The 17,837-nt window shown below is 38.6% G+C and overlaps 2 protein-coding genes across 25 annotated transcripts in view; one reads left to right on the top strand and one right to left on the bottom strand.

Moving 5' to 3' along the window:
- PAM (peptidylglycine alpha-amidating monooxygenase) overlaps window positions 1-6,823 on the top strand; it is a 277,932-nt gene extending 271,109 nt beyond the window's left edge. For 7 of the 22 annotated variants that reach the window (XM_073888613.1, XM_073888610.1, XM_073888643.1 and 4 more), the window contains 3 exons: window positions 2,046-2,249; window positions 5,114-5,170; window positions 5,994-6,823. In XM_073888613.1, coding sequence (XP_073744714.1) covers window positions 2,046-2,249; window positions 5,114-5,170; window positions 5,994-6,175 — 443 coding nt within the window. In that variant the 3' untranslated portion in view covers window positions 6,176-6,823. The remainder of the gene's footprint in view (window positions 1-2,045; window positions 2,250-5,113; window positions 5,171-5,993) is intronic. The other 15 variants (XM_073888629.1, XM_025866849.2, XM_073888698.1 and 12 more) reach the window with 5 other exon arrangements.
- The window catches only part of GIN1 (gypsy retrotransposon integrase 1), a 92,105-nt gene that overhangs the window by 34,376 nt on the left and 39,892 nt on the right, over window positions 1-17,837 (bottom strand). For all 3 annotated transcript variants that reach the window (XR_012376965.1, XR_003207012.2, XR_003207011.2), the window contains exon 8: window positions 3,118-3,292. The gene's annotated coding sequence lies outside the window, so the exon portion shown is untranslated. The remainder of the gene's footprint in view (window positions 1-3,117; window positions 3,293-17,837) is intronic.

Consider the following 17,837-nt stretch of genomic DNA (forward strand, 5'->3'; position numbering starts at 1 on the left):
TTTAAAAATCTAAGCATACTTCAGTGGGTTCCAAAAGTGAGAATGTTCAAGTATTTTTAGTAGATGACACTCAAAGAACCAGGAGGGGTGTGGAAATCAAGAATTTCTAAAGTGCAGAGTGTATACCTTAGCAAGTTCATTACTTCATTCTCAGTACACTCTCTGTGAATGCTAAACGGATTCCTTTAGTCTGTCACCTGCTTTCTAGTCCTTGTTTCCTTTTACTGAAGCCCAGTCCTAGCTGTGCCTTACAGAGGAAACTAGATATGAGCTGGTACAGCCATTGTCTTTGGTGTAGGTAAACCACTAATGACAGAAAATGCTATGTAATTACTCTAGTTATAGTCACCTTCATATAGAAACAAATCCCTCTTTCAAGGCAACAAGTTCTTGACTACCAATCTACATCTTTGGTCTATTTTTTGATCCTACCCTCTATTTATTGCTATTTTCCTATACTTAAGTGTAGAAGGAGCTTAAATAAAACAGATCAATTTGCATATCTCTCCCACAGTAATGAAGAAAAAGACACAACAATTAGTAGGGAGAGTGAGAATCATACTTACATTCCTCTTGGAAACAGAGCTAGACAGGTTAAATGTGAACCATCTAAATCTACAAGCCAATCCCTTTCCTTCTCTCCTGCTGAAGTTTCAAGAGCCATTTCAGTGGACAAAGAAGAGAAATAATGGTCTCCCCTTAACTGTAGTACAGGGAAGGAAATGAGGACTGTGAGGCCATCTGTAAAATGGTGATAATGCCTACTCATAGGCTTGGTGTAATGATTAAATGAGGACATTGCCTGAAACAGTGCAAAGTGCTCAGGAGATAGAATTGAGACCATGAAGGAAGCTGGCTCAGAACATGGAAGCAAAAAGCTGGGACCTGCCATTTGTGTGTATCACAAATTGTGTTTATAGTGTCTTAAGTAATTTGAGAAATGCTTCCTTGGAGAAATGTCCAGCAAGCTACTAAGCTGTGTCTATACATATTAAACATTAACCAAAGATTTTCCTCCCACTTGGTCAAAATTTCCCTGAGGCCATGTGATACACTCTGTATCATAGAGCAGAAGGGCACACCAAAAAAACTGAACTTCCAGAAACCTTGTGAGCCTTTTGGCAAACATGTAGTTGAAACTTCTAGCGTTTGCACACTAGGGTTTTTGTATAAGTACACATATGTGCTTCCACAGGGCAAGAATGTCTCAAGACTCAACCTCATTTTCAAGTCAGTAGTTGCTGAAATCCCTGAAGCAGCTTATATGGTTTCATTATATCAGTTCCCAAAAAGCACATTAGGCCTAATATCTGCCCAATACCGGTCAATATCAGAGAACTGTTCTATAAGCTATTTTCATCAACAACAATATGATATACAGTGCATCTGTGTACCCTCATGGCTTGCTGGGAACTGTATAAAAGAACCTGAAAAGGTTCTTTTTCCAGTTTGTAATCCTAGAATTAATGTGTGCAACTATGCAATAAATCATTGACCATTAACAAGATTCAAAAACCAAAGATTCAAGGAAACATACTAAGCTCCTTCTCTAAGATAAACATTACTCAACAGTTTTATGAAGGAGGTGTCTTTTTTATCATGACAGTTCTATAGATGAGGTTACTAAGGCCCAGACCATTTAAGTAACTTGCCCAAAGTTACACAGCTAGTTCTGTGGGAGAACTGGGATTTCAGCCCAGATTCATTTGACTCCAGTATGCACACCAATTCTTTGCCCTGCACCATGCTGCCTGTTAATTTTAACTTTGAAAAAAATGCAAAAGGAGGATATATTTTTTATGGAATTATAGCTCAAGAGGAAATAGAGGACAGAATCAAAGAAAACCAATTTAAAGGTACAAAACCACTGGGTGGAAAGTAGTAATTGCAGCTTGGTAGATTCAGATATTGAAATGTGAACCCCACATGCACTGATGTCAACAAGTTCTTTATGAGCAGTTATTGATTTGCCTGGGTAGTGGTGGGCGGGAGGGTTTTGGAATCTTTGAGTCAGTTGAATATTGTGAACTCTTCTTTCCCTGAAGAATCCGAGGCAGTTGTTGAAACCAAAATGGAGAACAAACCCGCCTCCACAGAGTTGCAGAAGATGCAAGAGAAACAGAAACTGATCAAAGAGCCGGGCTTGGGAGTGCCCATTGTTCTCATTACAACCCTTCTGGTTATTCTGGTGGTTGTCCTGCTGGCCATTGCCTTATATATTCGGTGGAAAAAATCAAAGGCCTTTGGAGGCAAGTAAAATGAGCCCCTTGAACTTGGAACCTACCTTTGAAAGAGTGTTTGGCCTGATTATCCTCAAAGTTTTGTCGTGAATTTTTTCAGTGTCTTTTTTAAGTACTCTCTGCCTTTTTTGGTGTTATTATGTATGTTCCGTATATTGTCTATAGTTAGTATCACAGTAGAAAAATATCTGAAGCCTCAGAATTTGGATAGTTAGATTAAAACATAACCTTTAATACTGCCTTGTAGCAATTGGTGTAAGCCCAGTTAATGTCTCCATATGAAACTGTGTAGATAAGTAGTAGTCAGTATAAATTAGGGTCAGGAAGGAGGAGATTCTTGATGTTAGAAACAGGCCCACTCCTCAAAATATCTTGGTCAGTTATTTGGGACTTATATTTTCCCTTCCTAGTCCTGGCTTTAGCTCCTAGCTACATGACCTTGGGCAAGTTACTTAATCTCCCCAAGCCACAGTTGCCTCATCTATAAAGTGGGGTAAAACACTCACAAGGTTGTGTGAGGATTAAATGAAATAATAAACATAAAGCATTTATCACAGTTTCTGTCATATTGTAAGTGCTCAGTCAATACCACCAATGACTTTGAGGAACAGTCATTGGTAATAGAGTAATAAAAGTCCTAAGAAGTCATAGAGGATACTTGTCTTAAACCTCAACTTTCTCAGGAATCCAGCTATTTCTATAATAGATCATTTGGTAGTTCACAGCTTAGGCCATCGGCCTTCCTTTACCAAACAAGGCAGGGTCCAGTACTGGAGTCAGTATTTTATCAAATCATCATCACTGTATAGGACCCAGGAGCTGAATTCCTTTCAAGACATTCAGATAACAAAGAAATAATCCAATCCAAGATTCTTACCTCTCAGGAGCAGTCCCTTGGCTGGGTCACCAGGTCCTAAGGCAAGAGTCTACAGCTACATCCGGGAAGGAATCCATGGGCCAGGGTGGAAGGCAGCATTTGATCAAGAAATAGCATCTGATTCTATTTCAGGCCAAGGTGACCATGACAGGGATTCAGTGCCCATGGCAAAGCCCTGACACAGAAAAGGACACAGAAACAAAAAAACAGAGGATTCCATTTAATAAGTGGTGAAAGGGAATTTTTCTAGGACTGGTTTGCTTTTCATCTGCAATCGATAAAGCTCTGCAGAAAAAAAAAAATACAGTTAACTCTTCAAAAAAGAACTTCTGAGCCCCTGTTATGGGTATGGAACTCTGGTGAGCAGGGGGCAAAGACAAACACAGCCATTGTCTTCATGGAGTTAGATGGAAGCTTCTGAAAGCAAGAATCTTACGTTTGCTTGTTTACTGATGTATCCTCAGCACCAGTAACAGTTCCTGGCTCTAGGTGTTTGAGAAATAGTTGTTGGAAAAATGACTGAATAAATAAATGGAGCTCACAGAAGAGATGACACATAATAAACGAGATGACATATAAAGGTGACAATAGAGGGTGGTAAGTACAGTGATAAATACACAGAGGATCAGGAACACATGGGGTCTGGGGGCAGGCAGCAGGGATATTGGCAACCCAGCCACACTGGAAGGAGTAGCTGGGGAATGAGGAAGGCTGGGTCTCCCCTGTTTGCTGTTAAGCCCGTGGGACATGGCACTCTCACTGCATTCTGAGTTCACAGGAGGGTGTTGGGAAGGCAGAGACCTAGGTCACACTATATGAAATTACCATTATTCAGTCATGTTTTATTTAGAAAAATTGCAGTTTTATATGATTCCATTGAATACATTTAATTCTAAAAGTAGGTCAGCCTCTCATCCTTTTTCAGCATTTGTTCTGGATAGTTCTTGTCCAATCCATGAGAATTTTTAGTAACCCTCGTCAAAGACCTCCCATATTTATCAGCAGGTATTGCATGTCGGCTCCCCATCAGACACTGGGCTAGGCACAGGGGATACAAAGCCAACTAAGGACTTTCCTGCATGCTTATCGAACTTAGGGTCTGATTTGTTGGCCTTCTAATCGTCTTAGCAGATTCTTCCCTTCTTGCCTATTTCTCTCCACACCCACTCTTCTACATTTCCTCCATCATCTGTTTGCTTGGCTTTTTCATGACGCTGCCTGTGCTCCTGGCTAGAGACTTCATAGGAGAACCCCGAGCCTCACTTCCATGACCACAGCCTGAAGGGGGTAGCCCTTCAGGGAAGCCAGGACAAAAAGTGCAGAGCGAGAGAGCAAAGGGAAAAAGAAAGTCCACTGAGAACCCTGCCTCTCCATAAAGAAAGAATGTCCATCCTTCATGGAGGTGGGCAGTGCTGTTTCACTTTTATGACTGAAAATATCCAGTGTTTCAGCCTTCAGTTAAGTCTTATACAAAAGAGAAACGATCTATATGGATCCAAAGCTTTCTCAAGCAGGACATGTTCTGTTCTTGACAGAAAGACTAAAGCGTAAGACAAAAACTCCTAAGTTATAATAACCAGAGCTTCCAAATTATTACAAATTCTTGGTGATTTAATTTAACTAATATTTATTGAACATGTACTGTGTATGTACCAGGCACTGTTCTAAGCGCATCACATGCAGTATCCCATGTAAACCTTGCAGAAAGGTAGGGATTGTCATTGATACCTCTTTTCTCTGAGGAGAAAACTGAGACTCAGAGAAGCAACTTACTGACATTGCACGGCCTGTAAGACACAGGCAGGAGTCAAGCCCAGCTCTGGCCCTTAGATACATCACAAGAATATATTGCCTTTTTTGCCCTTAGAATTGCATACAGACAAGAGCCAGGCCTTGTTTTTAATCGCTTATGAATTCCTGATTTTGTATTGAAAGTTGAACCCATGGTTGAAGAGGGTGATTGGGACTCATTTTGAAATGTGCCATCTTTTTCTAGCAGATTCTGAACACAAACTTGAGGCAAGTTCAGGAAGAGTGCTCGGAAGACTTAGAGGTATGCCTGTGTGACCTTTCAGAATCCTTCACGTTTGGCTCAAAGTCAACAAGTTCATGTCCTTTATAGAGCAAGGGGATATTTCTTATTTTTTCTCAGAACATTAAACTCCTCGTGTGCAGCACAGCAGCGTTAAGTGCAGAATGCAAACCATCAACTAAAACCAAAGTGTGTGGCTCTGGCAGCAGATTTCCCAGTTTCAGTTTTTTCTACTTTGCCTTTCTGTATCATCTAATTCTCTTCCCCTGCCTTTTATCTGGCTTCATTCATCTTCAGTAAATTTTCTGTCACTCCTGTCGGCCTGTCAGTGCTTGTCATAGTGTAGATGACCTTTTCATATAGTCATTGAAATGAAGAGCTCCTTGAGGGACGCCAGTTCCAGGGAGCCTGAGAAAAGCGGGAGCTGAAAAATGAATCTGAAGTAATCCTACAGAAACACATATATAATCCTGGGGAGCTTTTTTTCTATTTTATTTTTCTTAAGATTTTATTTATTTATTTGAGAGAGCACAAAGGGAGAAGGGGAAGCAGACTCCCTGCTGAGCAGAGAGCCTGACGGAGGGCTCACTCGATCCCAGGCCCCCGGGATCATGACCTGAGCCCAAGGCAGATGCTTAACTGAGCCACCCAGGCGCCCCTTTCTTATTTATTTTAATAAATGTGTGACTCTGTCACGTTTTTTATTTTTGTTTTTTTTTTTTGCTAATATCTACCCTTTGGCATTACAAATTCTCATTTTTTATCATTTAAGAATTTACAAGGAGATGGAGAATCATTTGTGCAAACTTTACCTCAGTTCCATGTCATTGTGTGCTTTCTTCAGGAAAAGGCAGTGGAGGCTTAAACCTCGGAAATTTCTTTGCAAGCCGGAAGGGCTACAGCCGGAAAGGGTTTGACCGCCTCAGCACCGAGGGGAGTGACCAAGAGAAAGATGAGGATGATGGAAGTGAATCGGAAGAGGAGTATTCAGCACCTCTGCCTGCACCCTCACTTTCTTCCTCCTGAAAACAGCCTTTGATTTAGGTTGATGAGATTTTCCAAGAATGCCAGATTCCTCTCCCTTTAGCACGTTTAGAGTTTTGCGTATTTAATTGTAAACTGTACTGGTCTATGTGGGACTGTACACGTTTTATTTCCTTTGTTTTGATTTAGTTGGCTTCTGTTTCTAGTTGAGGAGTTTCCTAAACGTTCATAACAGTGCCATTGTCTTTATGTGAACAGAGACTAGAGAAACGGTCCTCTTCTTCTCACGTTACGAATTTAATGAAGGAAGGTTTGCTCATTTACATTTTCGAGACTTTTCTGTAGATGTAAATAACCCCCTTCTCTGCTTGAACACAGTATTTTCCCAATAGCACTTCCATTGCCAATGTCTGTCTTTGGTGCCTTTCCTGTTCAGCATTCTCAGCCTGTGGCAGTAAAGAGAAACTTTGTGCTACATGAGGACAAAGCTGCTAAATCTCCTATTTTTTTAAAATCACTAACATTATATTGCAACGAGGGAAAGAAAAAGAGTCTCTATTTAAATTCATTTTTTAATTTTCTTCAGTTGGTGTGTTTTGGGGATGTCTTATTTTTAGATGGTTACACTGTTAGAACACTATTTTCAGAATCTGAATGTAATTTGTGTAATAAAGTGTTTTCAGAGCATTAGCTGTCAGAGTGTATTTTGCAATTTTTGCATATTTGCAGGGTTTTGTATACAACTTTTGTAATAATTACACAAACCACAGATAACAGTGAAAACTACTCAATGTCTTCAACAGAAAGAAATGTGCTGTATTGTATTAAAATGAAGATGATATTTTGTTATGTAGCTGATATAAATTAAAAGCCAGCAATCAGACTTTACATACATGTGTAAAACCAGGCTCTCTTTTAAAAGTCAAAGAGGGGTTTTGCCTGTATATCAATCAGGAGGTAAATAATTTAATAAAAGGTGATCTAGCTAAGAGGAAAGCTGTGTCTCAAATTACATACGCAAATGAGTCCATCAGTGTAGGTTACTATTAACTTTCTTTTTAAAGAATAATTTCACTCAGATTCCCAGGTATTCATGGAAATAGTCATCTTACAGTGACTACAAATTACTTTTATAACATATCTTTTTTCATCATAATCCATCAACGCCATTTAGTAAGGACCTGATAACTTTCCTTTGCATAATAATCAGACTCTAGAACCGTTTCTTCAAAGTGCCTACTTGCAATTGAGGCATCTTAGTAGTGGCATAGTAGAGATTTAATTGACAAATCATGAAAACACTACAGAGTGCTTTGCAAAAAAGTATATTAATTAGAATGTCTTCCAGTTATGTTATTTTTAAAAACCTAACTTAACCTAGATTTTTTTCCCCTCATCATTGATACCAAAGATGATCTGATGGAAAAAATGCGTCACTTCCCATATATTCGCCTTCTTGTTAAAGCTTAATTTGGGCGTTCTCCCCAAGTAGAAACTTCACCTTTTTTTTATTCCTATGATCTTCCTTCTCAAATGAGGAATACATGTTCCGCCCTTGACCACTCCTTTATGGCCCTTTCCATACATCAGTAGTAGATACGTAAATGTAGAATGACAGCTCTTCTGGTGTATATGTGTCTGTCCACTGTATCTTACATATTTTTATTTCAAACATGAGAATTAGTCCGGTACCCCAAGGTACATGTTTTATAGGTTGACTTTGATACCGTTCAAGTTTGCTTACACTGAGGACATTAGTTGATTTGCACTTTTGTGATGCAATACTTGATCCTCAGCTCCATAAGCTACTTTTTAAAATGTTATCTACTCCTAGTCTTGTTCCTAGACAGTTGAGATGACTCAATGGATGCAAAAATAATAATAATAAAAATAATAAATTATAAGGTGAGAAAGGAAAAGGGAGAACAAAGATAAAAATGGAAAAATTAATACAAAAGTAATTCCTGTTACACCTGCTCAGGGAGAGAATTTGGCTCTAAACTTTCTAGCAGCTCATTAAATAAAACTTGATTAGTTACATAATTCATGAGTCCATTAAAAATTTAGAGTTCCTAATTATAAGACCAGAAAAACTTGTTCCCAAATACCTTCTGAAAGACAGCAGCAAGATGTGTCATTAAAGTCTTCAACAATATCCATAGAGCAGACAAATACATTTTGCAGGTCTGTTCTTCCATATGTCCCTTAATATAGCATGCCGCATTTTATGCCTAATACAAGCGAATGGCATGATAAAAAAGATTCGGGAAAAGAAAATCTGCTGGGGTGTTACAATCCCGTCCTAGTACACTACCCTTACTCTACTAACCTGGCTTGATTACAGATGGTAGAAGAGAAATGAACGCACCGCATTGCCTTCAAGCAATCTCTCCACTGATTATTGTTCTTAGCTGAACTTCATTTACTTAGACACTTAAGAGATTGCACTGCCTGGGAAGCGCTTAAAGAAGTGGATCCCATCCCTGGCTTCACAGAATCACCTGGGAATTTAAGGAAAAAATGGGCACTCTTTCCAGAGATCCTGATGTGGTTGACTTAGAGGAGGATATTGGTATAGGTCGTGCTTTTTAATTTCTCTAGGTAATTCTAATGTGCATTCTGCGTTGAAAAACCACTATCTTTGAGAACGGCTGTTCTACTCTGCCAATTACTAGAAGTAGATAGCTATATTTTCACATAAATTATGGTTTACAAATGTTTGGAGAGAGAAGATGGGGTCTGGGGTATTTTGATTTGATCATTAGTACCAAGATCTGACTACCTTAATTGTTCAATGTTCTAAATTGGATAATTAAAATGGCATAATTGACTTATTAAAAAGGCAAAGAGAAACAGCGGGGGCTTTGATTTTTTTTTTTTTTTACATTAAATTATCCAGAGAGTATTATTTGGGGGAGGTAAAATAGCTTTGTCATTCACTGAATTGACCCTGAATTACCATATGCATAAAATCTTTTGTTCTAAACTTTCTTCTTAGTTTATTCAATCAGCATATTCTTTTTCAAAATTCCCATTCATCTTTAAACTTTCACTCAAATGTTATATAAATTGGATTATTTTGAATATTTTCAAATTGAATATTTAAGTAGCTGGATGGCAAGGGAAGCCACAGATTTGGTTTTAGGGCTTATTCCCCAGACTGTCATCTACCTAGTAGCTCAAAGTTGATGTAAGTCAAAATTGATGTTGCCTATAGCATACTTCTCAGACTTCAGTAAATATAAGTATCAACCATGGGTACTTATTTTAAGAGGACTGACTCTTGGTCCCATTCCCAGAGTTCCTGATTCACTACATTGGGTGGGGCCCAGATTTTTAAGAAGCACCCCCGGTGATTTGGACCCAGGTGTTCTACAGACCATTTCCAGGAAATACAGTCCTACAGAGAGTAGCTAAGCCTTAAAACAATTATTAGGCACACAAAGCCATTTTCTCAAATATATGGTCTCTGTAGCGTGAGAGGCCTGGAAATCATTGACCCCACTTCCTCAAAGCCACATCACAAAAACCACATGTGCAAATTATCTTCACAGCCAGAACTTACCTACCAGCAACTTCTTCCTTCAGTTCCCTTAACACTGATTATCCCACAGTCAAAATACAAGTGATGTCCTCCACAGGCCGCCATGCTAGTCTTATTTTCTCTTTTTAAATCACACCTAAAGGCAAGAATCCACCAGATAAATTTGGTGTGTTTTTCCTGCATCATGATTTAATTAAGAGAGCATATTCATTCTAGAGACTACATTGATGATGGTAAATGTGACTCCTCCTTATAGCCTTAAGATTTTTGAAACACCAAAGGCACAAAGATGTCGCTCATATATCTAAACTAAAGGTACAAAACAAGAAACAAGTATTTTCTGTGCTCCAAAACTGAGTACACACTGTACCATCACAGGGAAGGGATTTACCAATGAAGACTTGATAATAGACTCCTCAAGTTCAGACATATGAAGAAAGAATATGAAATAGACGAGTTTATAAAAACAAGTTTGACAATAAAAGAGAGAACCCTGAGCAAAATGCATTTCGTCCTACACACATGTCTGAGCAAAAATGCATTTCGTCCTACACACATACGTACGTAACCTGAATAAACCAGTCCCTTGAGAACGCTCTGTTTATTTCCTCTACTATACTAATATCATTCTCCATGTCTTTAAAAATATATATTGTCCAGGAACTGAAGTAAGCATGCAAATGGATGGAACAGCACAAATGCACTGGTTCTTAGAACTAACTTCCAGATAAAGAGGTAGTTTTATTCAACAGTGCAGCCCAGTCTTAGCCAATATTGAGTTTGGAAAGAACACTGGGTTAAGAGGAGAAAGTTCTGAAATTCCAAGTACTAGATCTGATTATATACCATTGTATGAGATTTCTTTAGTCATAAATCACAACTCAGTTTTAAGAACAATTCTTATTAAAAATTAATAATGATAATAATGAAAATAATAATCAAAAATTAATAATTTATCAAGATAGAGTAGTATTATTTATTAATTCACCTAACTGAAAAGCTCAGGCATGGCTAGATCCAGAGACTCAGAAGATGCTATCAGTAATTTGCCTCCCTTCATCCCTCAGTTTGTCTTTCTGTATAGGACTCATTTTCATGCACACTCTCCACCCATATAGTAATAAAGGTGGCAACCAGCAGCTCTGAGTTTAAATCCTACTAGCATTAACTCTGAGGAAGATATCTTCTCTTTCTAAAGAGTTCCAATACATTGGCCTGATTTGATTCCTGTGCAACTTTAGAACCAATCACCCTAGGCAGGGAAGTGTGATACATAGAACCAGGGCAGAGTCACATCCCATAGTAACAACACTGATGATTAATTATAGACAATTTGCTTCCCCAAGAAAACTTCAGATATTATTGCCAGTTGAATAAGAGTAGATTCTGGTAAGAAAAAATAGAAGATAGGCACTAACGTTATGTTTCTTAGATAAAGAGGTTTACTGAAATGGCTATTTGTGTGGTGTTTAAATTATTACATTAAAAAGGGATATTAAGTGATTAAGTCTGTACCAGTGTATAAATGAAGATAATCTCAAATTCCCAGAAACAATACTGAATACAAGAAGAAAATGTTCAATTTGGACCTGTCACAATAATAATGACAATCAAAAATATATAAAAAACCAAGAGCAAAGATTTGAGACCTACAAGCTGTATTTTATACTATGATTTCTACTCATCTAAGGTTGATGGAAACAGGTGACTTTCAATCAATAAAAGAGATAAGGCAACTGCCTTATGATAGTCCAGGCCAATCATTTTGCACAAAGGCTCCCACTGTAACTTCATCTTTTTTCCCATGATTGATTTATAACTGTGATGATGCCTACCTCCCACTGCCTCATATTAGGAGGCACTCAGTGTCAGTTTGCCCCATTATTGGTTATGATCACTACATTTGATCATGTGATCACTTAAGTAAAACAATGTCCAGGGCACCTGGGTGGGTCAGTCGGTTCAGCGTCTGCCTTCACCTCAGGTCATGATTTCAGGGTCCTGGGATCGAGCCCTGCATCCAGCCCCCTGCTCAGAGGGGAGTCTGCCTCTCCCTTTCCCTTTGTCCCCCCGAATTCATGCTCTCTCTCTCTAATAAATAAATAAAATCTTTAAAAAAATAAAAAATAAAATTATGTCCAACAAATTTCCCCATTATATATGTTCCATTTCTACTTTGTCTATACAAAGTGTTTCTGAGAGAAAACATTTTTAAGACCATGTGAACCTATTCGCCAAGAAATTTGTACCCAATGGTTTTTGTACCCATTGATGATCTTTTCCTGAATCTATAATTTTGGGGGAGTTCTTAAACAATAATGATTTTCTAATTGTATTATTTTGTCTGGCATTCTTCTATAAATGACTGAGTCTTACTCTCACCCCAGTAAATATTGGTAGCATCTACTCAAGAGCATAAAATAATCCCCTCATTTTATTTACAATTAATATGATACATTCCCGAAACTAATGGCACAAATATGGTCAGATGCCTTTTATTATCCTACTTAACTGCTCAGGTCCTTATCTTTCTTATTGATAGAAAGTCAGCTATCAACCTTTTGATGATTGACTTCCCTATCCTTTCCTTCTCTGAAGAAAAATCCAGATCCCAAAAGGAGAAAATGGAGCATGGAATCAGTAGGTTTGCAGATGTAGGAGGGTCATGTTCAAGTCTGAGTTGTCCACACTGCAATTGCTTCTTGCTGCCTCATAATGTCACTGTTGAATACTGTCTTCTATACCAGTCCTAAGAGCTGTTGCTCCCCAGCTGCCCCGAGGCTGCCCCAATCCAGACCACTTCCCAAGATTGTTACAGTTGGCCTTTGAGTGCCAAAATATTTAGTGCTGGGCATTTTTAGTTCACACATACAGCCACCTTCTCAGATGCTGACAGGCCCAAAAGTCCTGGGTCAGGGCTGATCCTTGTATCTGTGCCTACAGACACAGAACCATCACCTCCTTCCCTCCCTATGATCCATACTAGAGGTCAGGAGTTCTTCCTCTCAAACCTTCAAAACTCACAGAGTTCCATTAGCCCTTCTTCTTCTTCTTTTTCTTTTTTTAATGTGGTAAGAACACTTAACATGGGATCTACCCTCTTAAGAAAATTTGTATATATGACACAGTATTGCTATCTAAAGACAGTGTTGAACAGATCTCTAGAACTTACTCATCTTGTGTAACTGAAACTAGATGCTGAAGAGCAACGCGCCATTTCCTCCTCCCCCTAATCCCTAACAACCACCATTGTACACTCCACTTTGTGAGTCTGACTATTTTAGATACTTCTTTACATGGAATCATTCAAAATTTGTCCTTCTGTGACTGGCTTATTTTACTTAGCATAATGCCCTCCAGATTTATCCATGATATTGCAAACGGCAGAATTTCCTTCTTTTTTGAGGCTGAATAGTATTCCATTGTGTATTCATACCACGTTTACTTTATCCCTTCATCAGTCAGTGCACATTTATTTGTTTCCACATCTTGGCTACTGTGAATAATCCATCAGCCCTTCTTTACCAGGTATGGGGACCAACCGTTGGTCATCTATCCCTTTCTAAGAGAGACTCCCTGGTGAGCCTTAATTGTCCCAACCTGACCTAGCCAGAGAAACTTCCTTCCACGATTCAGAAGTAATTTCTGACAACTATTTGTCATTTAGTAAGCACTTCTGAATGTCTAACAAGCAAACAACTCAAATTCTGGGGACACAGTGGTGAAAGGCAATATCCCAGCTCTCCTGGGATTTACACTGTAGTGGTGTGTACATCGTTTCCTCTTTTTTCTTATTAAAAGAAGAGAAAAACAGAAATGTAATCTCTGGCTCCATACCCTATCACATACATTTATAGATAATTTTTTTTTTTTAAGTAAGAACCAAAGAAAGGCATTGGCCAGTCTAGTTTTACTAATCGCAAAGCCTCTTTAGGTTTATTTAATTCCTGGAAATTTGATTTTTTCCATTTACTTTCTCTTACATCATTATCTTTCCCAGAAGTCACAGAAATCTTTAAGAATTTCAAATTTCTAGGGCCTTGTTCTGAGAATTGTCTGGTCTTCATTAAAAAGGAATGGTTCCTTTCCTAAAAATGTTACTATGATTCTCACATCTGTCAGAAAGTGTGTACCCGGGTAATCCAATAAAAATTAAATAAATGGAAAGGGAAAGGATTCATTCAACAGACTGATTAAGCTTCGGTATGTGCAAAATGCAAAGATAAAAAAGGCATAGTCTTGCCTTTGAGGGTTTGTAAGCTAGCAAGGGAACTAGAATAAGCCCACCAATAATTGCAGTATAAGGCATAAGAGGAACACATGCAAAATGCTATCAAACTTCTGACAGAAGAACAGAGTTTTCATAAAGAAAGTGATATTTGAGTAAGAGAGAGGAGAACTGAGGGACAATGCTGGTCATATTAGGGGATTAGCAATATGGCTACAGCTCAGGGTAGTTTAGAGGTGCAGCGGTGGAAGGGCTGGAAAGCCAAGCTGGCTCAACAAGAAGGGTTTCAAAACCATTAGGAGTAATTTGGATTTAACTACATTTGATATACTTCATTTTATTGCATATGAATTTACTCGACTGTTAGTAAAAGTAAAAAATAATTATTGAATAAGACAAAGAAAACAAATTATACTTGTAAAAAAATCTCGTTAGTCCAAATTCTTAGAAAATGGGGTGTTATTTATATGTAAAATAATACTATATATGTATATATATATAGTTATCATATATATATATATACATGATAAATGTCCCTTATCAGATATTTGATCTGCAAATATTTTTTAAAAGTCTTTTTTTTTAAGATTTTACTTACTTATGTATTTGAGAGAGAACGCAAGAGAGCGAGTTGGGGGAGGAGCAGAGGGAGAGGGACAAGCAGATTCCGTGCTGGGTGGGGTTCAATCTCATGACCTGAGCCAAAATCAGGAGTCAGAAGCTTAACTGACTGAGCCACCCAGGCGCCATGATTTGTAAATATTTTATCCCAGTATATGAGTTATAGCTTTTCATTCTCTGAACCTTGTTTTTCAAAGGGTTTTTAATTGTGATGAAGTCTAATTTATTATATTTCCCAACAGTCATAAAATTCACAGAAATCTTTAAGAATTTCACTAAGGCTCTGAATTTTGTTTCAGCTTGGAAAAGCATGGTGAACACCACTAAGACTTCTGGCCCCAGGGGCTGCTAACTTCTCCAGCCTCATCATAGCCCCCCCCACGCCCACCCCAAGTCACCTCATCATCCTCACTCCAAGAAGCCACATTTGATTTCTTTCTCAAATGGCCATGTTCTTACTGTCTTTCCAGCTTCTAGACATTTTCCCAGATGCCTAACAGTTGTCCCCTATCAAAATTCTTATCTCACTGAGTATAATTGTGTAAAATAAGAAAGAAATTTATTGGTTCATCGTCTCATTAAAGAGGACCTAGGGACACAAAAAATAACATCAGATCTCTCTCTCTCTCTGTCTTGCCTTCAGCTGTTTTCCTCTATGTTGGTTCATACTCTAGAATGTTCTTTCTATGTGATATGAAAGTGTCTCTGGTAGGTGTCTGAAAATTTGAGAGAGCCTCCCCTACTTTCCCTGTATCTATATCACCCCCCACAAAAAGATTCAGAAATACAAGAACAATAGTGTTTTCTTTTTCAGAAATAACAATAGATTTGCAAAGATATATCCATCAGTCCTTGTATTCCACTCTTTTAGGAGTGAGGAAAGTTTTCCTTAGACCTCCTATGGCCATGGTAATTTCTGAGCTATTAGCAAAGGGTATGGGATTATTTTTACACCACTCAGGCCCATGCTTGAAGCTTGGTGGAATGAACTTTCCCTAAGTTCCATGGCTCCAAAAAGAAGTGCTAGACACCTAAACAAAATTCAGATAGGAAAGAGAGATAGGAGAAAATGGTTGCTGAGGAGGTAACCAACAATCCACTATAGGTTAGCTGTAATATAAGTTTAAAGAATAAAAATCATTTACCAGTAGATACCCGCTAAGCTCCCAAAACTCAAATAGCTCACAATATTGAGGGGAAGAAAGCATACATTCATTGTATTAAGCTTGGTGATGAAAGTAGAGCCAGGCACCTGATAAAGTTTGTAGTCAGGGAACATAGGAGGTATATGTTAATGCTCAAAAAGGCATTTAATAGAAAAAAATTAAATGGAAGTTGTTGGTAGGAGAAAATTCTTTCTGCATAGTTCTTCCATAGTTAATTAGCTTTTTAACCACCTTAGAGCTTCTCTAAAAATCAAATATTGCATAGTTTGTTCAATATATAGTTAATAACACTTCCAGTAAAGATATAATTGCAGAGTAACAACAAGAATCTAATAATTCCAAAAAGCAAAGTTCTGGGTGACAGTTGAAAGTGTGTTCTGAAACAAAGGCTGCAAAATAATTGCATTGGTCCCAAAGTTCCTGGGTGGAAAAGAGCCTGAATTCCAGACCAAAGTTTAGAAAACATTTTAGTGTCATTTTCACACTGCATATGACAATATTGAAACCCTATATTGTGTTCGTTTTCTTAAAATATCTAGTGTATCCCTTTCATTATTTAGATAGATTAGAATAAATATGCATTATAAGTAAATAAATAAATAATAGGTCAACTGATAATTGATCGAAAGACAGACTGACAGTCATAGCAGGAAGGGGTGAGAGAGGGAAGGAGAGATGAAGGTGACATCCACATAGATTTCTCATAAAGAGTTCTTCAGGGTAGTTATTACCAGTGTAGTGAATGGCTGACATCTGGTGGTAAAACAGTAAAAATTTGCATGGATTTGCACACTCATAAAAGGGGCTATTCAGTGAATGATGGCTGTGTCTTTAAGAAGAATAATTTAAAATGCTGCCAGTCATCCAGTTTTCATGTCCACATCATGCCAAGCACCCAGGTATTTGAAAAGATCTGTAACATCAGGTATCACTGACAGTATCCATGTCCTCTGCCAATGGAGTCACTATTCTCGAACCAAAGAACAGAAACCATGAAATTGTTTAGTTACTTTTTTTTATATGAGCAGTTAAGGAGGCAAAAATAAACATATATAATGTCACTCAAAATCATTTGCATATTTCGTTAACCTATTGCCATTTTAAGAAATAAGAGAAAATTAAAATTAGGTTCAGAAAAGTAAAAAGGAAAAAAATGGGTGCTTGGTATTGATCCTTGGGAAAGAAGACACAGGCAATAATGATGCCAAAGGCCATTACATCATTGGCAAGGAGACTGTTGACCTGGACTGGATCTGAAAACTGGCAGATCCATGTACAGGGCTATGGGACTTGCTCATCTTCCACAGCTTTGGGGGCAGCACCAGCTCTGGGTTTGTGCCCCTGCTCATGAAACAGTTCTTGGTGGTCTATGGCAAGAAGTCCAAACTCAAATTTGCCGGTCCTCCGGGTTTCCACAGCAATGGTGGAGCCCTACAATTCCTTCCTGATCACCCACATGACCCTGGATCATTCTCACTGTGCCTTCATGGTCACCCAGGAAGCCATCTATGACATATGTCAACGCAACCTGGATATCATACATACCACTCTCAATCATTTGATTGGCAGATTGTGTCCACCATGACCACCTCTCCACAATTTGACAGTACCCTGAATGTGAATTTGACAGAATTCCTAATCAACCTGGCCCCATACCCCCATATCCACTTTCCCTGGGCCACCTACTCCCAAGCATCTCAGCTAAGGCCTATGATGAGCAGCTGTCTGCGGCCAAGATCACCAATGCCTGCTTCAAACCAGCCAGTCAAATGGCCAAGTATGACCCTTGCCACAGCAAGTATATGGTTTGCAGCATGTGGTATCGGGGTGTTGGGGGGGGATACACCAATGTCAACACAGCCTTTACCAGCATCAGGATGAAGTGCACCTCCCAGTGTGTGGATGTTGTCCAACTAGATTTAAAGTGGCCATCAACTATCAGCTCTCCAATTGTCATCCCCAGGGGAGACCTGGCCAAAGAGCAACAAAGTGTGTACATACTGAGCAACACCATGCCATGGCTGAGGTCTTAGCCTGCCTGAACCATAAGTTTGATCTCACGAAGGCAAAATGAACATTTATACATTGTAAATGGGGGAAGGCATGTAGGAAGGAGAGGTCTCTGAGGCCCAGGAGAACCTGGCA

Source organism: Callorhinus ursinus, unplaced genomic scaffold, assembly GCF_003265705.2.
Source record: "Callorhinus ursinus isolate GAN/ISIS: 27379988/994484 unplaced genomic scaffold, GSC_fseal_2.0 scaffold3, whole genome shotgun sequence".
NCBI classification, from domain to species: Eukaryota; Metazoa; Chordata; class Mammalia; order Carnivora; family Otariidae; genus Callorhinus; species Callorhinus ursinus.